The sequence below is a fragment of the Cavia porcellus genome, unplaced genomic scaffold (assembly GCF_034190915.1).
Source record: "Cavia porcellus strain 051 isolate PalLab524CR breed Dunkin Hartley unplaced genomic scaffold, mCavPor4.1 scaffold_15, whole genome shotgun sequence".
Taxonomy (NCBI): Eukaryota; Metazoa; Chordata; class Mammalia; order Rodentia; family Caviidae; genus Cavia; species Cavia porcellus.
Genome location: NW_026947498.1, coordinates 73,081,909 through 73,109,321, shown reverse-complemented (window position 1 = coordinate 73,109,321; position 27,413 = coordinate 73,081,909). Strand labels below are relative to the sequence as shown.

The following is a 27,413-nucleotide window of genomic DNA, read 5'->3' as shown; positions in this document are numbered from 1 at the left end:
AATGACTTAAACAGCTAGTTTTTTGAAAGAATAAATAAAATTGATAAATCCCTAACCAACCTTAGTAAAAACAGGAAAGAAAAGACTTAAATTCAAGCAGTAAGACATCCAAAGGGTGGAATCACTAAAGACCCTGCAGAAATACAGAAGATTATCAATACCTACTTTGAAACCTTTACTCTCATAGGTTTGATAACACAAAAGAACTGGAAAGATTCTAGAAACATATGAATTACCAAAGCTGAATCAATAAGATGTGAAACCACTGAATAACCAAGCTTCAATCAATGAAATTGAAAATATAATTAAAAACTTACCAACAAAGAAAAGCCCTAATCCTGATGAATTCACAGCTTAATTCTACAAGAAATTCAAGGAATACTTAATACCAATACCCCTCAAATACTTCAGTGAAATTGAAATGGAAGCAGTTTCCCCTAAATCATTCCTGGATACAAAACCACACAAAGTCACAACCAAGAAGAAGTGAACACCAATGTCACTAATGAACATTGATGCAAAGGTTCTCAATAAAATACTAGCAAATAGAATACAGCAAAACATCAGGAAGATTATATACCATATAATGGGACAAAGTGGATTTATCCCAAGAATCCGGGGATGGTTTAACATATGCAAATCAATACATGTAATATACTACATCAACAGAACCAAAGACAAAAATCACATGACTGCTTCAATAAACAAGAAAAGCTTTTAATAAAATTCAACAGTTGTTCATGACAAAAACCATACAGAAACTCAGAAAAGATGATATCTACTTCAATCTAATAAAGGCCATCTATGACAAGCCAACACACATTATACCAAATGGACAAAAACTGGAAGCTTTCCCTATAAAACCAGGAACAAGACAAGGATGTCCACTATCACCACTCCTATTCAATATAGTTCAGGAAACATTAGCCAGAGCAATCAGACAAGAGAGAGAAATATAAGAAATAATGATAGGAATAGAACTATTTACAGATGACATGATTCTGTACATTGAAGACCACAACAACTCCACCAAAGACTATAAAAGTTAATAAACCAATTCAGCAATGTAGGTAAATACAAAGTTAACAATAAAATCAATATCATTCATGTACACAAACAACAAACTCACAAGAGAGAAATATTAGAAAATACTGCCTTTCACAATAGCATCCAAAAAACTGAAATACTTAGGAATCGACTTAACTAAGAATGTGAATGACCTATACCATGAAAATAATGCTACTATAAAAAAGAGATTGAAAAGGACATCAGAAAATGGAAAGATATCCCTTGCTCTTGGTTAGAAAAAAACAACATTGTACAAATGGGCACACTCCCAAAACTGTTACACAGATTTAATGCAACCATAGTGAAAATATTATTGACATACCTTACAGATCTAGGAAAAGCATTCCTAAAATTCATTTGAAAATAGAAGAAACCTAGAAAAGTACAGGCAATTCTGCACAACAAAGGCAAGGCAGGAGGCATCTCAATTCCTGACTTGAAATTGTACTACAAAGCTTCAGTGATAAAATAAGCATGGTACTGGCCAAGAAATAGACCTGAGGATCAATGGAACAGATATAAAGATATAAACACAACTACAAAGACACTCAGCCACTTTATATTTCCAAAGGGGCTACACATGTTCACTGGAACGATAGAGTATTTAATAAATGGTACTGGAAAAATTGGCTTTCCACATGCCAAAGATGGAAACTAGACTCATGTTTATCACTATGCACTAAACTAAAGTCAAAATGGATCAAAGACCTAAATATTAAAACAGAAGTACTAAATCTACTGGAAGACAAGACAGGAATCTTGGAGACTTAAGGGGAGGCAAAGAGCTCATGAACAAAATGCAAGCCACATGTGAAGTACTTTAAAGAATCAACTGGGATCTCAGGTTATTAAAGGGTTTTTGCACTTCAAAGGAAATCACCAACAGAATGAAAAGAACATCCCCTGAATGGGAATGAATTTCAGTCAACTGCCCCTCAGACAAAGGACATATATCCAGAACATATAAAGAGGTGAAAAACATCAAGCACACTAAGTTCAAAGACCCACTGCAAAAATGGTCTTTTGAGATTAATGCACATTTCTCAGATGAAGACATACAACTGACAAATAAATGCACAAAGAAATATTCATCATCACTGGCCATTTGACAAATGTAAATAAAAACAACTTTGAGATTCCATCTCACTCCAAAAAGAATGGCTGCCTTCAAGAAATCAACTGATAACAAATGTTGGTGGGGCTGTGGGGAAAAAGAACACTGCTCCAGTTAGTGGGAGTGTAGACTGGTGCAGCCAATGTGGAAATCAGTATGGAGATTCCTAAAAAACTAGGATTAGAAATTTCCTTCAATCTAGCTATTCCCTTCCTGGGTATTTTCCCAGAAAAATTGAAAAGGCCATCCCACTGCAATATATATGCACCCATGTTTATGGCAGCCCAATTTTTAATTGCTGTATCTTGGAAACAACCAAAATGCCCATCAACCACAGAGTAGATGAAAAAGATGTAATATTTTTATACAATGGAATACCACTCAGCTATAAAGAAAAGTTGCATCAAGGCTTTCACAACTAAATGGACATGAGGTGAGACCATAGTCATAAGGGAAATAAATCACCCTAACAGTGCAAATAACAAAACACCAAAATGAAATCTCAAACCTCCAGCCCATCGCAAGAAATCTTAGGAGCCATATACGTAGGAGAAAATATATGCCATACACCTGAAATACCTGAAATAATAGCAGCTGAAATAAAGAAGCAACTCTGAGAAGCTTTAAAGGAATTCAAACTAGAAATAATCTCGCTGGTAAAAGAAAAAATTATAAAAGTAATGAAAGAGATGCTGAACATATCTAAAGAAGACACAGTAAAAAATTAGAGGAGAGAGAAAAAATGGCAGCTTGCTAGGGGGCTGGATGGAGACCTTCTGCAGAGAAATCAGGTCAGATGCTAGAATTTGATAACATGGAGAGGGCCAGGTGATTGGATAGCGATTCTTATTAACCAAGGTGGTAACTGAAGGGAAACATAAAACTAGGAAGAGGAAGGAAAAGTGCAGGTGGAGAACTGAAACATGATACGCTCACTGAGACCTGTTTCGTGCTGTACTAGGCATGCCCGGACGTTCCAAGTTCCAAAGTCATACTGAGGCTGCAGCTACTGATAATGGGAGTCAGCGAATCCCAGGCCATTAACGGGAGGATGCAGCACAGTGAGCAGTGGATGCAAGGGGAAAAGATTTATTGGCTCTTCGTGAGTGCTGGAAATTGGGCCCTCTAAAGCAGCCTAGCCATCTGGCTACCCCGGAGGAGACCACAAGAGGACCACACACCTGGATGCCAAAGGCAGGCACCACTCAGTTTTCTAACTAATCTGCGCTGTGCTAGGAGCACAGTGAAGACACACAGCACTGTGTGGAGTGGGCCTAGGTAGGGATCACTGTGGCTGACATCACTTTACGTGCAGCAACTCCTTGCTATCTGGAAATCACTGGGTGGAGCCCAGCCAGGATGGCAGTCATAACTCAGTGCTCTTGCAGTGTTCTGAGATGCTGAGCAGGGGCCCAAGTTCCAGGCACAGTCTTGTGGTAAAACAACTAGGTAGGGATCTCTGTGGCAGCCTTCAGCTCACATGAAGTAGCTTCCTGTTAGCTGGAAGTCGCTGAGCAGGACCAAGACACACCTGAAGTGATGACCCAGAGTTCCACAGTGTTGCTGAATTCTGGCCGGGGGCCAACCAATTCCAGGCAGAGTTCCACAGCTGCACATATAGGGAAGGATCTCTGTAGCAAGATTCAGCATACACACAGTGGTTTCCTGCTCGGTTTGGGTTTTTAAAATAAAAAAACTAAAAGATGGCTAGAACAAAAAGATGGTGACAACAAATGGCACCAGGGAATGAGTGATGGATGTGAGCTCTCCTTCAACTGTCATGTGTATGAAGAAAGGCTGGGAAAGTCCATGCAATGGGAAAAGTGGGTTGTAAGAAGTTTCAGCCACAGAAGTCTTCACTGCTACAAGAGTCAAGCTAAGTCAGTAAATTGTGACTCCGATATGTGTTAATCTGTTGAGAGTTGATTTCCATTCCATTTTTATTTCTACTTCCTTTTGCACTTCCTGTTAACTAGAACCCTTGGAATTCTCTAGATCTTTTTCATGATATAGAAAAACCCCTCCAAACCCCAATACAAGATGCCTTTGGAATGGGGGAACTTCCCGTGTTGCTGCCTACTTCAGATGGCCAGGTAGACTGATGGCTGCTTGGGAGCATCCCCCGTGGATGGGGTCCAGGCATGGGTGCTGGCTCAGCTCTTGCACACTTGGTACCTGTTTGATATTATTGCAGGTTTGTGTAACTCTCTAGATAGCTATTTTTGGTCTCAAAATATTTTCCAGTTTTTCATGAGACAGAATGTAGTAGTGGGCTCTTTTGAAAGAAATGGCATTTTGAAAGAATGCTTTGAAAAATACTTCCTGGGATTCATATCAGGGAGGCTTCCACTCTGGATGGCTACACCATAGACTCACTGCCATTGGGAAGAGGCAAATATAGAGCTTCCAGTGCTCCAATAACTGTGATTAAGTATCTGGATGAACTTGTTTTTAGGACATCAGTGTTGCTGAAATTGTAGAAGTGGTCCCAAAAACTCCAGGATTATTTTTTTTTAATTTTTATTTTGAAGTATACAACAGAATAAGTCAGAATAAAGCCAACTAAGATCATACAGTGAAATTGGTACAGAACTTCACAGCAGGTTACCGGGATAACAGTAATAGGTATCACAGTATATTTTGTTATTTTTATCATAGTTGTTCTTTCAATCCCATATATCAAAATGAGATGAAATATAGAACACTATAGAACTTATCAAAACAGAATATTGAATAGAGCAGTACCACTAATAAGAAAGAGCATAACAGTAATAAAAATATTTGCCTTCAAAGAAATGGTAGAAGGAAGTCCCCCTTATTTGCTATGGTCAACCTCCCAGGAGATGCTCAGATTTCTGGTTCCCACTTGCTAATGGATGGGGAGGGGGAAAAGGAGGATAGGGGAAGTGGGATATTTGACTCTAGGCCATGTAGCAGTAGGTTCACTATTGCTAAGCAGGGAGGCAGGATGGTCATTTGTTTTCACTGAATCCTCAGTTCGAACATGGCGTGGATTTCAGGAGACACTGCTAGTTCTCCCCCTGGAAGGGCTGCAGTCTGCCACCCTGCCTCTGCTTACCAGGGAGGGGAGGTGCTGGCTTGGCTTCCCAGAGTCCTAAGTTCCAGCATGGCGTGGATCTCAGGAGACACTGCTAGTTCTCCCCCTGGAAGGGCTGCAGTGGGCCACACTACCGCCGCTTACCAGGGAGGGGAGGTGCTCGCTTGGCTTCCCAGGGTCCTAAGTTCCAACATGGCGTGGATCTCAGAAGACACTGCTAGTTCTCCCCCTGGAAGGGCTGCAGTCTGCCACCCTGCCTCTGCTTACCAGGGAGGGGAGGTGCTGGCTTGGCTTCCCAGAAACTCTAGGATTCTTGTTCCCTGCCCCCCAGGTTAAGCTAAGTATAGAATAGGAAGTGGTGATATAAGTCAGCCGCCATAATTTGGGCACTACTGCAATGGTGGACATTTCTTTCTGCCACTGTAACCATGGACATGACCATTGTGCAGCCACATGTAAAATGAATGTGTTACTGAAGCAATTGTTTGAGCAAAGCTGAACTGGCAGCAGCAGCAATAGAGACTGGACAGGGGCAGAGCAGGCTGTGCCCCACTCACCTTTATGCACCATCCCAAGCTCCAGCCCTTGCTTCTTAGCATTTCTGTCAATCACCATAGTGCTTGAGTAAAGAAAGTGGTAGATGGACTTTTTTGCAAAAGAGCAAACCGTACACATTTCCTTTGAATAAATCAAAATTATGTCAGCTGATCCTGGGCTAATGAGGGTTGTAAATCCAGCCTCCTGCTTTATCTCCAGGTTTCTGTGGATGGTTCATTTGTCCTGAGATCAGAATTGAAAGCTTTCTGTGTTCCCTTAAGCCATAGCAGGAGGTTTACTGATGCTGAAAGTAGATGTGATCCTAAAAAGTGTATTAAGTTATTGGGGGTCTAGAGAGTCATGTTTTCTCTTGGCCTCTGCAGACCACACTGCTGTGTTCCTAATGGACAAGAAATATCTCTTTTGATGCAGCTGCTTTGTCAAGGTGCATTTCAGCAGACATCCTGCAAAGGGAATGCCCTGGAACTCTGTCATCTCCTGGGTCATGGACAGAGCAATGAGTGCTGGCTGCCTTTGGAAGAGCAAACTGCACAGCATATATTAGTACATGTGGGTGATTCCATTCAATTTCATAATGTTATTGTTAAATGATAAGTGTAATTTATAAATCGCACTAGGTGAATTCCAGAATCATTGTTCTGCCCCAGTAGGAGGAGCACTTGGTTTGAGCCCAGAACACTGCTTCAGGCAGCATGACAAAAGAGAATGTACTGTGAAAACAGCAGCATTCTTGGGCTCAGAAATCAAATGAGAAGATAAAAAAACCTGAAAATCCCAATAGAAGGAAAGAAAATTAAACCCATAATGCAAAAAAAACACACAAAAACTCACCATCTATGAAATTCCCAGTGTCTTGTGGATTCACTGAAATATTCTACAAGAAATTCAGAGAATGTCTAACACAAATATTAATCAAAATATTTAATGAAATTAAGAAGGAAAAATTACTCCAATAATCAATCTTGGAATCTTGCATTATCCTAATCCCTTTGTTGGACAAGAGTCCAACAAAAAAAGAGAAATATGATTGCTTATGAATCTTGCTAATGAATACACACACAAAACTCCTCAACAAAATTTTGGCACAGAATTCAGTAATCATTATGCTTCATATACCAATTATGCTTCTTCCTGGAGATGCAAAGGTGTCTCAAGATACAAACCAATGAACACAACTCATCACATAAACAACAAAGGCAAAAATCAAACAATCATCTCAATAGATGCAGAAAATGCCTTTGACAAAAGCCAACATCCCTTCATGATTAAAACTCTGAAGAAAATGACATTATTTCAATTTTATAAAAGCCATTTATGACCAACCTCATATTATTCAATATCATATTATTTGGGAAAAATCAAAAAGCTTTTCCACTGCAATCAGGGAGGAAACAAGGATGCACACTATCACTGCACCTGTTCAACACAATCCTCAGAGTGTAACCCAGAGCAAACAGCCAACAGAAAGAAATAAAAGGATGAGAATAGGAAAGGAAAAAAAGTATCATTATTTGCAGATGACATGATCCTCAAAATACATGTCTCCAAAAGTTCCACTGGAAGAATTATAGAATAAATATCCAAAATCAGCAATGTAGCAGGACAGGGGAAAAAGCACAATAATAAATGGCATTCCTAAACACTAAAAACAAAATGGAAGTCCCATTCAATCTAGCTATTCCTTTCCTGGGTATGTTGTCAGAAAAATTAAAAATGTCACATCACAGCAATATATCTGGGCCCATGTTTATAGCAGCACAATCTGTAATATCCAAATTCTGGAAATAACAAAAATGTCCATTAACCACAGAATGGATGAAAATGATGTGGTATTTTTATATGATGGAATATTAGTAAGCTATAAAAGTGATGATCTTGAGACTTTTATATGTAAATGGAAGTAACGAGACTATTATCATAAGTGAAATAAGTGAGACTCAGATTTGTAAATATATTGTCTCTCTAGTATAAAAAAATTAATAATAATAATAAATTGAAAGAGTGAAAAAATCAGTGAGAAATAAATTAGGGAGAGAATACCACACACAATAGCATCAAGAAAAATTAACACAAATTAATCTAATCAAGAAAGCAAAAAAAGCCTCTATAGTAAAAATTACATGACTCTCATAAAGAAACTTGAGGAGATCATTACAAAATAGAAAGATGTGCCCTGTTCCTGAATAGGCAGAACCAATATTATCAAAATGGTTACACTTCTAAAACAGACAGATAGTCAAACTATCAATGTTTCTCACATATCTAGAGAAAAAAATCCAAAAATTCATACAGAACAAGAAGTTCAAAGTAGCAAAACAATCCCAGTTTTAAAAAATGCAAAGCAGTAGGTGTCACAGGCTCAGATTTGAAGGTATATTACAAAGCTACTGTGATTTTAAAAAGCATGGTGCTGGCACAAATGCAGGCTTGCAGACCAATGGAACACAACAGAGGTAGCAGAAACAACTCAGACATATTTGATCTTCGAGAATAGGGCCAAAGATATGCACTAGAGAAAAGATAACTATTTAATAAATAATGCCGTGAAAATTGGATATTCACATCCAGAATATTGAGTCTAGACATATCTCACTATGCATTAAACTAAAATAAAAATGGAACCAATATCTAAATATTAAAACAAAAACAGCCTGCTGTAGATAAGATAGGTAAAACTCTTCAAGAAATAGGTGCAAGCTGAGATTAAACAGAACCTTGATGACACAAAAAACACTGAAAAAAAACAAATTGATTCATACAAACTAAAAAGGCAAAAGAAAGAACCAGGAGTAAAGATACAACCCACAGAAAGAGAAGAAAATCTTTCCAACTATCCCTTAGACAGATTAATATATAAAGAACTCAAAAAACTGGGGACATCCTCCAAATAAAAGACCTAATCAAAACAAAAAGCAAAGTAAATGAATACATACATTCTAGGTTTGATAGCAGAACTCCATTTCTATGAGAAGCAGTGAAGTGGTCATTAAATGAGGAATTGTATATAAGAATTACATTACCATATTCAGCACAAAGAATGGTTAAGGAAAACTCCAACTTGATGATACTGTTTTTGTTTGCATAACAGATCATGAAACAGCAGTACTGACTGTACAGTGCAATCATCAGAAACTACAGCACTGATATTATAAAAGAAGCCCCATAAGGTCACACTACTCATCACATTCCAGTGCTATAAGTCCAAATGAGGATTGTAGGTCTGACAAGGGTGTCATAAGTGCTCCCCAAAAAAACTTGCCTCAGTCCTAAGTCTGAACAATCAATCAAACAGGTAGGTGGTTGCAGTGCAATGTGCAGTGGACCAAAGAGGAAGATCTGCATTGAGTCCTGGTGAGTACTAGGGATAGTCTCATGGCTGCTGTCACTGGCTGAATGACATCTTGGAATTGGGCAGAGCCTGTCACCACGTGGCATCAGTGACACAGAGAAGACTGTTGGAGGACATCTTGGAGTTGGGCAGAGCCTGCACTGTGGTGACATCAGACAGTCACCCCTGGTGCAGAGAGGTCTGGTGGAGGACATCTTGAAATTGGGCAGAGGCCAGTGCCACGATGACATCAGTGACACAGAGAGGGCTGGTGGAGGTCATCTTGGAATTGGGAAGACCCAGCACTGCAGTGACATCAGATAGTCACCCCTGGTGCAGAGAGTTCTGGTAGAGGACAGCTTGGATTTGGGCAGAGCTGTGCACCACAGTGACATCAGTCAGCTGCTTCTGGTGCAGAGAGAACTGGCAGGGTCTGCTGTGGCTGAACCATGCCTCTGGTTGGGACCCAATAAACAGATACAAAATAGTCACGACTCTATGACATCCACAAGGTAGAGCCTAATTTGCTGATTGATTGGCACAGAGGCTGGAGGTTAGCCTACACTGTACCTGCATCCCTGCATATACCACAGATAACAGCAAACTGGGGAGGGCAGCAAAAACATCAGTCAGTATGCATGGGAAAGGCCCTTAGCAATATGGAGACAGCCAGAGACTCCCCCAGGACACACCAGTCTGAAAGAAACCAGAAACATGACAAGAGATAGAAATTTTTAAAAATCTCCAGCTGCTGAATGTGAGAAATTAAGCCCAGGAGAAGTAAACACAGAAGACAATCAGCACAATAACCATCCAATACTAGACACAACATCAACTAAAATAAAGAAATACCTCCATGACCTCATAGACGAATTTAAAACTGTACTTCTGATCCAAGTGAGGCAAGATATAAAGAGATTAATTAAAGAAATGATAAGGCTGCCCAAGAGAACACAGATGGAAGAACAGAGGAAATCAGAAAAGAAAGAGAAACCTCTGAAGAAGAATTTAAACATAACCTAGAATACATGAAACAGATCCAGAGAGATTACCAGGAAACTAAAAACTCCATTGAAAAATGGCAATGTGCCTTGACAGAAACTAATGTTAGCCTCTTGAAACTTGAAGAGAGACTTATGATATATGATCATTAAAGAAAAGATCTCTCAAAAATAACGAGGAACCAGAAAGAAACAATTCAAAGGCTGGAAGATGACAAAAGGATCTATAACTTAAGAATAAAGCATGTGAGCAAGGAAGCAGGAGCAACCAAAAATGAACTACAAAGAATATTCACAGATACATTAAAGGAAAACTTCCCAAGCATAGGAAAAAGAAATGATATCCAAATAAATGAGGCATATAGAACTCCAGCCACCTACAACAAAACCAGATCTACACCCAGACATATAATAATCAAGATTCCAGAAATACACAACAAGAACAGAATATTAATAGCAACCAGGGAAAAGAAGCAGATTACCTACAACAGAAAAATTATCAAAGTAACAACAGACTTATCAACACAATCTCTCAAATTGAGAAGAGCCTGGGGGGAAATAGTCCAAGCCCTGAAAGAAAATAATTTGCAACCAAGACTGATGTATCCCGAAAAACTTTTTCTCTAAATTAATAGAGAAATAAGATGTTTCCAAGACAAGGAGGAACTGTGGGAGTTCAAAGCCACCAACCCAAACCTACAAAAAATACTGAAGGACATGCGAGAGAGAGAGGAAAAAATACCAGGATTCCAGCAACAGTGGCAGAGAGGCCTCAATGAATGTGGCACACGGTGGAATGAAGAAGCAAAGTGGACAACTTACAGCAGAAAAATAGAATAGCACAATTGAGGCAGAGATGGTAAGCTATAATTTTTAATATAGATAGCCTTGATACACTAAAAAAAAAAGAAACAGGCAGAGCAGATTAGGAGGCAGGCTCCATCGAGATGCTCTGAATGGGAAATACACTCAACCCAAAGGAGTTTTAATAAACTGAAAGTCAAAGATGAGAAAGGAATGCTATATGTGACAGGAAACCAGAGAGAAATAGGGACAATGTGTCCAGCAACCACAGATAGATTGGAAAGCTATGACACTTTTGGGCAGTGTAGAACTGCACAGCTGAAAGGAAGGAAAATCTTATGACTTTAGTGATTTAAGGAGTACAGCTCAAGATCAAGCTCAGGAGTAAAAAGATTCAGTAGTACTGAGATAGACAACAGGCTGGATCCCTAATCTAAAAACTAAAGGGGTTAGTGGGACCCAAAACGTACAAAGCATCCTGAGAAAGGGAAAGGTGAAAAATAGCCTAAAAAAGGAAGGCAGAGGACATTGTTAATAGTGATCAGGATTTAAAAGCACAGTAGTCTTATCACTCTATATAGTTTGATTTTATTTTCTTCTAGTCTGTCCGCTAATATCAGATTTGAGGGCACAGACATCTAACCCAAAAATAGCAGGTTATACCATGGCAACTATCCTTAATTTCCTATTAATTTAAACTGAAACCCTGTATTACTTACATTGTCTTACTATGACTGATCTTATTTGAAGCTGGTTTGTTAGACAGCAGTTTTGCCTTGGCTGATTTTATTTGAATTTGGTATACTTGATAATATCAAGTATACCTTATCAAGGCTAAGAGTAGAGGTAACGACTCTCACGATGACAAGATGTAAAAGATATCCACACCAGTTTTGATTATTAACTGCTCTCAAGTCCTATGATGTTTTCAAAGTTGTGTTTTTATAAAAATAGCTATGTAATACTATGAGTAACTATATTGAGCCTGCTGATGTGGACAAGTCTATTGAAAATAACAAGAGAAAGCATAGTAACTGCAGTAGATCACCTAATATTGTGGTCTTATGTGTCTTTTTCATTGCATGTTTTTCTAGGAATTTGTTTTGTTGTCTTGTTATGATCTGTTTTTCCATATAATACAGAGAGGATAGATATACATGTAGAAATTCACACATGGGAAGACATTTTTTAAACTATTTACAGGAACAGATTATATAATGCCAGATGTAATGAACAGATACTCTGAAGAAGAGACAGTAAGAAACCCAATGCTAATTCTGTAGCTTTATGATATAAAATCTAGCAATACTATTATTCACTGTTCAGAGCAATATTAGTCTAGTCTCTTAAGTTCAGTTTCAGCATATGTAAAGATAAGGACAGCTACTACAAAGAGAATGAGAGAAACTATGGTAGTCATTATTGTCTTCCCCAATGTCAGGTCTTGAAGACCTAAAAAGCCTTCATCATCCTGTAATGATTTGATTAGTTCTATAATATGTAGTATGTATTCAATGTGTGTGAAGATGGGGACAACTATTTGGAAGAAAACTAGAGACAATAAGATAGACAGAGAAGATCTCCAGTGGACTCACTTTGAAATCTGTATTTCTTTAAATTGTTTCTTTATGAACTGTTTTATTCTGTTTTGATATGTTTAATCTTACCCTCTTTAAGATAAAAAACAAGTGTGTAGGACTGATAACCAAATTACTAAGTTTTTGATGGATCATTGAGCAGAACTGTTGGCAATGTCACTATTTGAATGTCACTTTGTGGGATGCTTTAATGGGATGCTTTAGCTCTGGGACCCAGAGCTACACCTAGGCATATAATAATCAAGATTCCAGAAATCTAATATAAGAACAGAATATTAAAAGCTGTTAGAGACAATAAACAGATAACCTATAAAGACAGGTCCATCAGAATAAAGGCAGACTTCTCGACACAAACCATCAAGTCAAGAAAAGTCTGGAGTGAAATATTCCAAGCCCTGAAAGAAAATCACCCCCATCCCAGACTGATATACCCTGGTAAACTGTCTCTAGAAATTAATGGAGAAACAAGGTGCTTTCCAAGACAAAGAGGAACTTGGAAAATTTTCAACTGCCAATCCAGCTCTACAGAGAATACTGCAGGGCATTCTAGAGAGAGAGAAAAGTACTAGAATTCCAGGAACAGTGTCAGAGAAGCCTCAATGAATGGAGCAGAAAATAGAATCAAGAAGATAAGCAGACAATTGATGGCAAAAAAGAGTGTACAGAGAAATGAGGCAGAGAAGGTTAGTTATAATCTCTAATATAGATGGCCTCGATACACTAAATTAAAAAAAGAACCACACGTGGAGTAGAACAGAAGGCAGGGTCCACTGAGATGCTATTTATAGGAAATATAATTAACATGAAAAGGAGCACATGACATGAAAATCAAATATGAGAAAACAATGGTCTATGTGACACCGAACCAGAGAGTAATGGGGGCAACTAGACCAGTATTTGTGGATAGGCTGGAAAGACAGGCTTTAATAGGTAAAGGAATACAATTAGAGATCAAGTCCAGGAGAAAGAAGGTTCGGAACCCTGTACGTAAAAAGTAGGTTGCCCCCCCCCCCAATTTAAAACCAAGGGTCTTGGTCAGACTCAAAAATGCACAGTGTACCCTGGGGAAGTGAAAGGGGAGGGAGAGTCTTAAAAAAGATGGCAGAAGATATCATTAATAGTGTATCAGGATTTAAAACCCACATTACTCACACCATTCTGCTTAGAATAAAAGAATAAAAGATTTTATTCTTTTTTGGATAGATTTTTATTCTGTCCCAATTTATCTATTTACATTTTATTTGAGGGCACAGACAGCTATCCCAAAGACATCAGGATATAGCACAGTAATCATATTTAATTTCATATAATCTTTATCTGGAGCCCTGTATGACTTATACTGTTTTATCAGGACTGATCTTAGTTAAATCTGGTTTGTTTGATTGCTGTTTGGTATTGACAGATTTTATTCAAAACTAGTATGATTGATAGTATCAAGTCTGAGAGTATAGGCAACTACACTGAAGATGACAAGACTCAGTATGATACACATTCTGGTTTGATTACTGCCTGTTTTTGAAGTTTTATACTATATATGAAGTTCTATTTTTATTAATACTGTTATGTACTGATATATTCAATTATACTATGTCTGATGATATAGCCAATTCTTTTGAAGATAACACTAGACAACACAGGAACTATGATAGAACTCCTTGTACAATGGCCTTATATGTATTTTTTGTTTCATGTGTTTATAGGAATATATTTTGTTTTTTCTTGCTTTGTTTTGTTTCTCCCTCTAATATAGAAAGGATAAAAATACATGTTAACACTCTTGCATGTGTAGAATCTATAAATAGTTTATGAGAACTGATCTTCTGACACATGATGAAATGAACAGATACTTTGAAGAAAAAGAGACACTAAAGTACCCAGTACTGATACTGGAGTGTCATAATGTGACACCCAGCAATAGTGTTATTCTTTATTCAGAGTGATATTAGCCTGCCTGGGTTTGTTTAATCCCAACATAAATGAAGATATGGATAACTGGATGTATGTTTTAGTGTATAGGATTGACAACCATATTACTAAATTTTTGTTGGGCAGCTAAACAGAACTGTTTGCAGTCTTGCTGTTTGAATTCCCACTTTATATGTTTCACTTTTGTATCTTGAACAACTATTTGTAAAAGGACAGTATGTAAACATTAACTAGTGATTTCTTACTGTTTATTTTTTCTCTGAACCTATGTATCATTTCTACCCATTTTCTGTTTTGTTTAGTCTTTCTTTAAATAAAATTTAAAAATTAAAAAAATTTTAAAAAGAAATTGAATGAGTAAATAAGATATAAATCTTCAATAAATATTGTGAAAGGGTAAGAAACTGCTCAAAGAAGAAAAAGTAACTCAGACAAGGAAAAGCAGAAAAGAAGAAAGAGAAATAAAATAAGATATAAATTTGTATATAGACACTTCAGATTACTAAGATGATTGTATTACTATTAGTTCTTGGAACAAAACAGATAATATCCATAGGATTAGATAAGTATTGCATGACTATATCTGGTAATTTGAATAACACTTATGAAGATAATAGTACAAAACAACAAAAAAATGTTATGTTCCTACCACCTTGTTTTGAAAAGCTACACTGTTGGCCTACACATTCCGGGTGCGCTTGGAGAACTGTGGAGTTCCCAGCAAGTAGGAGGGTGCACACTATCCCCAAAGCCCAGCCTATTTGGGACTCCTGCACCTCACCATCTGTGTGCAGAGGAAGGGCTGGGTGGATCTGGGGCACCTGCATCAGCCTCCCCGTGTGTCTGGAGGACTGTGGATGTCTCAGCAAGCAGGGGAGCATTGCAGGTTCCAGAGGCCCCGCAGCCTGCGGTAAGTGCTCAGTGCACTCTGCCCAAAGCCCAGACTGTTTGGGACCCTCCAGGCTTCTGGGTGCAGTGAAGTGGATAAGTGGGTTTGAGGCATCTACATCCGCCTCCCCATTCCAGCTGCCTTTTGAGAACTGTGGAGCTTCCAACAAGCAGATGGGCACACAGTGTCCTTGAAGCCCAGCTTATCTGGAACTATGGAGTTCTAAGCAGGCAGAAGAGGGTCATTGGTTCTACAGGCCCAGTGGCTGGGGGGAACTGGGTGCCAGAGTCTCAGGAGCTGCGAACATAAAAGGGGATTTCCAACAGACCCTGAGGAAGCTTTCAAATAACACTTGAAACTCAGAACTATAGGAAAATGACAAAACAAAAGACCAAATTACAACCTCAAACCTCCAGCCCATCTCAAGAAACCCTAGGAGTGATATATATAGAAGAAAATATATGCCATTCACTTCAAATATCGGACATAATAGCTACTGAAATTAACAAGCAACTCCAGGAAGCTTTAAAGGAATTCAAACTCGAAATAATCTCCCAGGTAAAAAAAAGAAATGATAAAAGAAATGAAAGAGATTCTGAATATATCTAAAGAAAACACAGTTAAAAAATTGGAGGAACTAAACAAAAAGATAGAATCCCTAGATGAGCAATATAAGAAACAAACATAATACATAATGCAGATGCACAGAGATATACAGGAAATAAAAAACTCCACTGAAAGTTGTAAAAACCACCTCAATGAAAGTGAAGATAGAATTTCAGACCTCAAAGACAAGATTGCAGCTAGTGAACAGGAAAGGAAAGGTCTTTTAAAAATAACAAGGAATCAGGAAACAACAATACAACAACTGCAAGATGATGCAAAGAAAAATAACATAAGATTCATAGGGATTAATGAAAAAGAAGGAGACAACATAAAGGATGTCAAGAGGATATTTAGAGAAGTAATAGCTGAAAATTTCCCAAGCATGAGATCAGAAACTGACATCAGGATCAGTGAAGCATATAGAACTCCAAACACTCATAACCAAAATAAAACTACACCCAGACATATAATAATCACCATCCCAGAAATCCAACACAAGAATAGATTATTAAAAGCTGTCAGAGAGAAAAGACAGATCACTTATAAAGGAAAACCTATCAGAATCACAGCAGACTTCTCAGCACAAACAATAAAGTCAAGAAGAACATGGAGTGAAGTATTCCAGATCCTAAAGCAAAATGATTTCCAACCTAGACTGATGTATCCTGAAAAACTATCATTCAAAATTGATGGTGCAATACGATACTTCCATGACAAAGAACAGCTGAAGAACTTCATGAACACCAAACCAACCCTGCAAAAAATATTGAAAGACAGTTTAGATACACAAAGTAAAAAACCACTAAGTGAAGCAGATAATTAAACAGAACAGAAAGATAAAGATGCAACAGCAGAGATATAACATGTCAACAATAAACCAGCATTTAACACTAATAACCATTAATGTAAATGATCTCAATGCACCAATCAAAAGAAACAGACTAGCAGAATGGATCAACAAACAAAATCCAACCATATGCTGTTTACAGGAAACCCATTTAACCCAGAAGGATACTCACAGACTGAAAGTCATAGGATAGAAAACAATACTTCATGCAGCAGGAATCCAAAAAAAAAAAAAAGCAGGAGTAGCCATTCTGTTTGCAGACAATGTGAACTTTAAACCAACAATGACCATAAAGGACAAAGAAGGTCACTACATATTCTTTAGGAGGAAACTCCAAGAGGAAGAGATAACTATCTTAAATATGTATGCACCAAACTCCAGAGCACCCAGTTATATAAAACAACTATTAACAAAAATGAAAACTCAAATTATCAGTAACACAATTGTAACAGGAGACCTTAATATGCCATTGACACCAAGGGACAGATCAACCAGACAGAAAATGAGCAAAGAAATAACAGAACTGAATCACACCTGCGAACAAATGGATTTGATGGATATATACAGAATGTTCCACCCAACAACATCAGAATACACATTCTTCTCAGCAGTACATGGATCATTCTCTAAAATAGACCATATATTAGCTCACAGAACATATTTAAACAAATGCAAAACACTTGAAATCATCCCTTGCATATTATTGGATCATAGCGCTCTCAAATTAGAAATTAATGATAAAAGATACTGCAAAAATCCCACAAACACATGGAAACTGAATAACACACTCTTGAGTAATCAGTGGGTCACAGAAGAAATTAAAGAAGAAATTAAACAATACCTACAAGAAAATGAAAATGCAGATACAACTTACCGGAATTTGTGGGATGCAATGAAAGCCATCCTCAGAGGAAAATTTATTGCACTGAGTTCCCACATCAGGAAAACAGAACGAATACAAATAAATAACTTGATGTTACACCTCAAACAGCTAGAAAAAGAAGAGCAAGTCAAGCCCAAAGCCAAAAGAAGAGAGGAAATTATAAAAAACAGAGCAGAAATCAATGCAATAGAGATTAAGAAAACAATCCAAAGAATCAACGAATCAAAGAGTTGGTTCTTTGAAAGAATAAATAAAATTGATAAGCCCCTAGCCAACCTTATTTAAAAAAGGAAGAAAAAGCTCAAATTCATGCAATAAGAAATGAAAAAGGTGAAATCACTACAGACTCTACAGAAATACCAAAGATCATAAACACCTACTTCGAAAACCTCTACTCTCCAAGGTTTGATAACACAGAAGAAATAGACAGATTTTTAGAAACATATGAATTACCAAAGCTAGATCAAGAGGATGTAAAACTGATGAATAACCCAATCTCTGTTAATGAAATTGAAAACGTAATTAAGTCCTTACCTACAAAGAAGAGCCCAGGCCCAGATGATTCCCTTCAGGCTTCTACAAGAAATACAAAGAAGACTAATGCCAACACTCCTCAAACTATTCAATGAAATTGAAAGGGAAGCAATCCTTCCTAAGTCATTCCTGGAAGGAAATACTACTCTAGTACCAAAACCTGAGAAAGATCCAACTGAAAAAGAGAACTATAGACCGATCTCCCTAATGAACACAGATGCAAAAATCCTCAATAAAATATTGGCAAATAGGATGCACCAAATCATCAACAAGATTATACACCATGACCAAGTGAGATTCATCCCAGGCATGCAAGGATGGTTCAACATATGTAAATCAATAAATGTAATCCACCATATCAATAAAGCCAAAAGTAAGAATCACATGATCATTTCTATAGATGCAGAAAAAGCCTTCGATAAGGTCCAACATTCATTCATGATAAGAACTTTACAGAAAATTGGAATAGATGGTCTTTACCTCAATATAATAAAGGCCATTTATGACAAACCAACAGCCAGCATCATACTAAATGGCCAAAAATTGAAAGCCTTTACTTTAAAATCAGGCACAAGACAAGGATGTCCTTTATCACCACTCCTATTTAATATAGTACTGGAAGTACTAGCCAGAGCAATTAGGCAAGAGAGAGAAATAAAAGGGGTAAAGATAGGAAAAGAAGTTAAATTGTCATTGTTTGCAGATGACATGATACGCTGCATAGAAGACCCCCTAAACTCCATTGAAAGACTCTTAGATATAATAAATAAATTCAGTAATGTAGCTGGATACAAAATCAATACTCAGAAATCAATAGCATTCCTATACACGAACAACAAAATCACAGAGAGGGAAATAAGAGAAACTGGACTATTCACATTAGCAAGCAAAAAAATGAAATATTTAGAAATTACTCTTATGAAAGAAGTGAAAGACCTATACAGGGAAAATTATAATACACTGAAAAAAGAAATTGAAGATGATCTCAGAAAATGGAAAAACATCCCTTGCTCATGGATAGGAAGAACAAACATTGTGAAAATGGCCATTCTCCCAAAATTGTTATACAGATTCAATGCAATCCCAATAAAAATACCATCAACATACCTTATAGATCTAGAGAAATCACTCCTAAAATTCATCTGGAACCAGAAGAGACCTAGAATAGCAAAGGCAATTCTAAGCAGCAAAGGCAAAGCAAAAGGCATCACAATCCCTGACTTGAAGTTATACTACAAAACAATAGTAGTATAATCAACATGATATTGGAATCAAAACAGAGCTGAAGGTCAATGGAATAGATTAGAAGATACAACCACAACTACAAACACACTCAACCACCTCATCTTTGATAAAGGAGCCAAGCAGGTTCACTGGAAGAACGACAGTCTCTTTAATAAATGGTGCTGGAAAAACTGGCTCTCCATTTGCCGAAAACTAAAGCTAGACCCATGTCTATCACCATGTACTAAATTAAAATCTAAATGGGTCAAAGATCTGAATATTAAAACAGAAACACTAAATCTATTTGGAAGAAAAATTGGGTAGAAACCTTGAAGACATAGGAGTAGGTAGAGAATTCATAAACAGGACTCAAACCGCACGGGAAATACTTCCCAGAATCACTAACTGGGACCACTTCTTATTAAAAAGTTTCTGCATATCAAAAGAAATCTCCAGCATAGTGAAAAGAAAACCCACAGACTGGGAAAAGATTTTAGTGAACTCTCTCTCTCAGGCAAAGGACTCTTGTCTAAAACATATAAAGAATTTTAAAAAAAACTCAGACCCCCAAAATTCAAAGATCCAATCCAAAAATGGGCATTTGAGATGAATACGCACTTCTCAGATGAAGAAATACAAATGGCAAATAAATACATGAAAAAATGTTCATCATCATTGGTCATTAGAGAAATGCAAATTAAAACCACACTGAGATACCATCTCACTCCTGAAAGAATGGCCAGGATCAAGAAAACCAACAACAAATGCTGGACAGGCTGTGGGGAAAAAGGAACTCTCCTGCACTGATTGTGGGAGTGTAGAATGGTACAACCTTTGTGGAGGTCAGTCTGGAGATTTCTCAAAAAGCTGGGGTTGGAAGTCCCATTTATTCCAGCTATTCCACTTCTAGGCATATTCCCAGAAGAACTGAAAGCATCATTTCACAGTGATATATGTGCACCTATGTTTATAGCAGCACAATTTGTAATCGCCAGATCTTGGAAACAACCCAAGTGTCCATCAACTGAGGAATGGATAAAAAAGTTGTGGTATTTCTATACAATGGAGTATTACTCAGCTATAAAGAAGGATCACATTGAGATATTTATCAATAAATGGGCGCAGCTTGAGACCATACTCATAAGTGAAATAAATCAATCTCGCATGTGTGAATACCAAATAGTTTCCCTAATGTAATTAATGATTCAAATATATAAAAGTATGTGGTAATCATGATTCCCCATTAGGTGGCCTTGAAGCCTTATAAAGTTTTCACTTATTAATTGGAACGGCTTTATTCTAGGCTTCTTGATATGGAAATATTTCAAGCTATAGTATATGAAGTTATATTCAAATATTTCAAGGAAAAAGACAGACACTATGGTAACTACTATTAAGTTGGGTTATTTGGTGTGAAGCACTAGGTGGCTGAAACAGTCATGCTTTGACCTGTATTGTTATGTTGTTATGTCCTCTTTTATCTCAATCTCTCCCTTATTCATTAAAAAAATTATTTAGTTATTTTTTATGTTTTTTTAATTAAGGGGAAAAATTTTTTAAATTAGCAGGATATATTATAGTAACTTTTTTTTATTTCCTATTAACTTGTTTTGAAGTCCTGTAATACTCCCACTATCCTGTTTTGACTGATTAGACTCTTCCATTCTGTATGATAATATCAAGTTTGAGGGTATAGGCAACTACTTTGAAGGCAATAAGATTCACTAAGATGCCCATTCTGGTTTGACTATTATATCCTTTGGAAGTCCTGTAATGTTTACAATGTTTAAGTTTTATTGGTCTTGTTCTCTCCTGTTTTGTTCAACTTTATAATACCTAATGAGATAGACAATTCTTTTTAAGGAAACAAGAGACATTATGGTAACCATTGTTGATAACCTTGTACTCTGTTCTTACATCATGTACTATATCATCCTTGGTTTTGACTGACAGCTTTGTTTTGCCATATTTGACTTTATTCTCTTCCAAAAAAAAAGTAATAAGAACTAAGGAGTAATAAAACCCTTATGTGTAAATTTTGTTGTAAAAAAGAGAGGGGAAAAAAGTGCTCTAAAGGATACAACTGCAAGTGTGTTTAGGGGTGTTAAATAGCTCACCATATTAATGTTTTTGGTTGGATCATTGAACACAACTGTTTGCAATCTCTCTGTTTGAATGTTCACTTCGTATGCTTTGATACTGTGACTTGAGCAACTATATCTAAGATGATAATGTGTAATCTATTAACTGGTGATTTCTTACTTTTTTTTTTTTGTAGTTCTGTATTACTTCTGTACCCTTACACCGCTTTGTTTTGTTTTGTTTTTTCTCTTTTTCCTTTTAAATAAAATTCAAAAAAAAAGAAAGGAAAAGAAGCGGGGGGAATGCGGTTTGCTAGGAGGCTGGGTGCAGAGTCTCTGGAGAAATCAGATCAAATACTAGAATATGACAACATGGAGAGGGCCAGATGAATGGATAACAATTCTTATTAACCAAGGCGGTAGCTGAAGGGAAAAATAGAACTAGAACAAGGAAGGAAAAGTGTGGGTTGAGAGCTGAAGCCTGACATACTCACTGAGCCCTGCTCCACACTGTACTAGGTACACCCAGACATCCAAGGTTGCACTGAGACCGATGCTGCTGATAATGGGGGTCAGCGAATCCTGGACCCTTAACAGGAGGACGCGGCCCAGTGAGCAGTGGATCCAAGGAGAAAAACTATATTGGCTCTCGGCAATTACTGGAAATTGAAACCTGGGACCCCACAAAGCAGCCAAAGCCACCCGGCCACACCAGAGGAGACTGCAAGAAGCTCCGGAGCTCCAAAGCCAGACACCATGCAGTTTTCTGACCAATCCACACTGTGCTGGGAACGCAGTGAAGACACGTGGTTCAGTGTGCAGTAGACCCCAGAGGAAGATCTGCATTGATTCCAGGTGAGTACTAGAGACTGGATCCCACGGCTTTTGTCGCTGGCTGGAGGACATCTTGGAATTGGGCAGAGCTTGGCACCATGGCGGCGTCACAGACACAGAGAGGACTGGTGGAGGACATCTTGGAGTTGGGCAGAGCCCAGCACCATGGTGACATCAGATAGTCACCTCTGGTGCAGAGAGGTCTGGTGGAGGACATCTTGGAATTGGGCAGAGCCTGGCGCCATGACAGCATCGTTATATACAAGATGTAATAAACAGATACTCTGAAGAAGAAGAGACACTAAGAAACCCAATGCTAATTCTGTAGCATTATGATATAAAATCTAGCAATACTATTATTCACTCTTCAGAGTGATATTATTCTAGTCTCTTAAGTTCAATTTCAGCATGCATAAAGATAAAGACAGCTACTACAATGAGACTGAGCAACATTATAGTAGTCATTATTGTCTTCCCCAAAATCAGGTCTTGAAGACCTAAGGAGCCTTCATCATCCTATAATGATCTGATTAGTTCTATAATGTCCAGTATATATTCAATGTGTGTAAAAATGGGGACAACTATTTGGAAGAAAGCTAGAGACAATAAGATAGACAGTAAAGATCTCCAGTGGACTCGCTTTGAAATCTGTATTTCTTTAAATTGTTTCTTTTTGAACTGTTTTGTTCTGTTTTGATATGTTTAATCTTACTCTCTTTAAGATAAAAAAACAAGTGTGTAGGACTGATAACCATATTACTAAGTTTTTGTTGGATCATTGAGCAGAACTGTTGGCAGTGTCACTGTTTGAATGTCACTTTACATACTTTAATTTGTAACCTGAACAACTATTTCTAAGATGACAATATGTGACTTATCAACTAGTGATTTCTTACTATTTATTTTTGTTATTCTGTATTATTTTTACCCTCTTTCCTCCATTTTTTTGTTTCTTTCTCTTTAAATAAAAAAGAAAAGAAAAAGGTCCCCCATCTTTGGGATGTTTCCAAGAAATCAACAGAATACTCCTTGATACCACTGGTATCCCCATGGCCCATCATGCCAACTTTTCTTGTGTAGCTGCCTTCCACAGACCATTCCCACTGAGGAAAAGATTTATATGGTCTGTCCACTGTTCCGAATCCACACACTACCGTACCTTTGCTGATGCGAGTAAGGTTTAGAGCCTGCACTCTGCTGGCATGAGGCATATCTCCATACAACAGTGTTCAACAGCGACATGACAGGAAGTCCCTTACCACTGTCTAAGGGATGATGAGATACCATTTAAAAACGAGTGATCATGCCTCAGAAGACAATTGCCTTCAGTGGTGCTAGAGCTGGGCACTCAGAGAGGGAATTCAGCGACAAGGTGAACAGCATGAGAACACATGCACTTTATGGTAGAGTCCAGCTGGATAAATATGAGCAGTAGAAGGTCCCTGGAGAATTTCTTCACACTGAGTAGGGTTCCCTTCTGTATCTGGCCACAGGTATTAAAACTCCTTAGCTCATGTAGTGTGACCATTTCAGCCCAATTTTAGCTTGGAAAAGTGAATTGCTGAATGTGACAAACTGAAAAAAGCCAGGCTACCTGGTCTTGAAAATCCTTATATTAATACAAGTGAAGCAGTAGTCACCTGGTGGGATGCAGCTGGGAACAAAACAATGCCATGACATTTCATGGAAACCCAAATCCTTCTCACATTGACACCCTCCATGAAATCAGATGGGCAAAGGCAGCAACAGTAGCTCTTAAATTAAAAAAAAAAAAAAAAAAAAAAAAAAACAGTAGCTCTCACTAGAGGGAGCCTTTGGCAGCACAAAAAGCCCTGGGTGTTTATCCTGATCAGCCCCATAGAATGAGAGGAAAGTCTGCCTCTCGAGCCTCTTTCTGACCAGACAGCCTAGCTAAGCAGTGGAAAATAAAAGAAAGTGAGTTAGCCTGGTATCAGTCAAGTATTGGCAAGAGGAAAATACCAAATGATGTTTTCTACCATGTAGCTAGCTTGCAACAGCTGTCCAGCACCGTGGGAAGCAGCAAATTCACTTTGGTCTGCTTTTTCTCACCGAGTGTTAGCATTATAAAATGTATCAAAAGCCTTCCTTATGAAACTTCTTTTCAGCAAAAATTTACCATTGAAAAACATTTTAAAAGAATCGGGTGCTACTTATGTAGCTCAGTGTGTGGTTCCACATGCAATCTGTAGTCCGCTAAAGGAAGAAAAGAAAAAAGGAAGAAATGAAACAAGGAAAAAAGAGAGAGGGAGGCAGAGAAGGAAAGAAGGAATGAAGGAATGAGAAAGGATAGAAGGAAGCAAGGAAGGAAAGAAGGAAGTATTATGGTTGATACATGTTATCAGCCTGAGAAGTTTAGAGATTTAACTACCAGACTTAGCAGGGAGCCAGGATCCTTACTTTGTAATATCGTCATCCTGTGCAAGAGGAGGAAACAGAGGTGCTGTGAGTCCTGCACCCACAGAGAGGGCAGCCTGCTTACAATATAAGGGAGGAAAAGAGACTTGCTTTCTCCCACTTTTGCTCTTGTTTTGCTGTCTTCTGCACCTTCAAGTGCTGCCCTGTGCCATGCCACCCTGCCTTGGAGCCAGAGATTATAGGCTGAAATCTCCACAAACTGTGAACTAAACAAACTTTTTCCGCCTTAGTTTTGGGCATTGGATATTTTGTCTCAGCAATGAGAGAAAAGTAACCAAGACAACAAGGCACAAAGGAAGGAGGACAAGAAGGGGTCCAGCATGCAGCCCCGCTCCAACATGAGCTCACCTTGATGTCCCAGCCAAATCCTTCCCCCTCAGCCTCCATGCCACCACTGCATGAGCAGCAACAGCATCAAGTCTGATGCCTCAGGGGGTCCCGCTGCTCTAATGTGGCTGGAGGAGGAATCTGTCTGATAATCTGCCTCTGTCTATTCTGAGGAAGTGAGTGGTCCCTCACTGTACATGAGACAGGTCCTAGAGTCATCAGTGCTCCCCAGCACCCCAGAGACAGCAGCCAGGCAGAGGTAGAGAGAGAGATAGTAGGTGGTCCATGTCCAGGAGCAGGAAAAAAGATGTGTGGACAGAGAAAAAGGTGACACGAGAGAGCAAGGACAACACACAGAGACAGCTAACCAGAGAGACATGAGGGCAGACTCACAGAGAAGAAAATGGACCAATGCAGATGTCAGGGAGAGAGAAAAGGTGTGGGAGAAAAACACAAGGAGTCAGGAACACAGGCAGACAACAGAGCAGACAGGCAGCGTGACAAGCACAGAGAGGGCAACCACACACAGACAGGCGGCAGGCAGACCAGACAGACAAGGTGCATGAGAGAGAAGGGTCAGTGGGCAGAGCACAAGGAAAGCAGGATGAGTGGTGGACTGAAAAGCAGGCATAGAGACAGCCAGAGCTTCAAGAATGGGAAGGGAGAAGAGCAGCACAGGCAACCAAGGCACAGGTCAGGCAGAGGAAGCAACAGACTGCAGCAGACGGACAGACAGACCAAGGCCAGCCTCACCTCATTCAGTAGGGAGGGGGCTCTGTGCTCAGGATAGTCCCAGCCAGTCTCACAAGGCTGTGTCTCATTGAAGTGGTGGCTGAGGATGTCCTCCAGGCTGGCAGTGTCAGGGGGTGGCCGGAACATGAGGCAGGACTCGGGCTGGCCCTCCGCATCCAGAGGGACACTCAGATTCAGCTGCTCTTCAGCACTCAGGTTCAAAGTTTTGTTCTGGACCCAGGCCACCGAGCAGTGGTGGGGCTCATCCAGGACTATAAAAACCTGGCCAAATATATAGAAGGAATAGAGCAAGTGGGGAACACTCACCAGGATCAGTAACCGTACCTGGAAGCGACCAAAGTCACCTATTTCAGAAAGAATCTGGCCAAACTGAGCCATGACTGCTAGTCACCACTCCTCAGCCTGGGAAAACTGCGTAGCTCTGTCTCAAGCTTTCTCCCATGGGTGATGGTTACAGCTACATTAATGTTTAATCCAGCCTTGCCCAACTCCACTTGCCACACATCAGCTCCCAAACTGAGGTCTGAGAAGGGTGGAGTGCGGTGCGAAAACAGTCTGCGCTAGCTTGCAGCATCTGGGGTGATTTCCCGAGAATGCAGGCCTCACAAGAGGTATCAGGAACACCTCCTGGAGCCACACCCCTTAACCAGTACAGTAGCTTACAGAGGTAACATGTTGAAGTATTCACACCCACCTGTAATATCTCCCAACACCAGAGAACCCACATTCTGATCATAATTGCAGCACTCTGAGGGACACTAAAGTCTCTTCTGGGGAACCACTGCCACTAGGCTGGGCAGGATACACCAGGAGAGAAACAAGAGCTCAGATTGCATGTTTACTCTGCCGGCAGCCCAAGTGTGGTCATATTCAACAGCAGCCAATCCCAAGAGGGAGAACACAGATCACAAGGTCCATGTAAATACCCTTTCTTTTCAGCACCAAATTACTAACAAAACAATTACAGAAAATCTGTCAGTTGTATTTTTTTTTTATCGGTACCAGAGATCGACCTCACGACCACCTGCTTGCAAGGCAGGTGCTTATGCCGCTGAGATAAATCCCCAGCCCCTGCCAGTTGTATTTTAAATTCTAATTAAGAAGGCACTGCTGTGTACCCAAGACATCAACAAACACAAGCTCCTGTGTAGCTCAACCCCCCTGTGCAATCTCAGTGATAACAGAAAACTCTGGACAAAGTCTCTCTCCACTGCATCCCACACATGTGCACACATACACGCATACATAGCTATTTATGCATGATAGGAAAGGCTTTTTATGTTCTCAGTTTTGAACCATTTTAAGAGCTTTGCAGAGGAACACAGTGCAGGGAACTCAAGGAGGCAAGGTTCTGCAGTGCGGCCTTGCAAGCAGCTGCCTGTTGTGGCCATGTCACTGCTGAAGGCTGGGCACACTGGAGGGAGGGTTGTGGATGCAGAGGCAAAGCCTTCCATGCTGATAAGGAAAGGACTTTCCTCCCACTCCATCCCAGACTCCCTGATCAGGATCTTTGTTGTCCCCAGCTCTTTATTTTCTTTCTCTGC

At 39.0% G+C, this 27,413-nt stretch overlaps 1 protein-coding gene across 3 annotated transcripts in view; it reads right to left on the bottom strand.

The window, feature by feature from the left end:
* The window catches only part of Slc22a13 (solute carrier family 22 member 13), a 69,252-nt gene extending 42,254 nt beyond the window's left edge, over nt 1-26,998 (bottom strand). For 2 of the 3 annotated variants that reach the window (XM_013146339.2, XM_063225184.1), the window contains exon 1: nt 25,870-26,544. In XM_013146339.2, the coding sequence (XP_013001793.1) occupies nt 25,870-26,247 (378 nt within the window). In that variant the 5' untranslated portion in view covers nt 26,248-26,544. The other variant, XM_013146340.2, reaches the window with a different exon arrangement.
* Between the last annotated feature and the right edge of the window lie 415 nt (nt 26,999-27,413).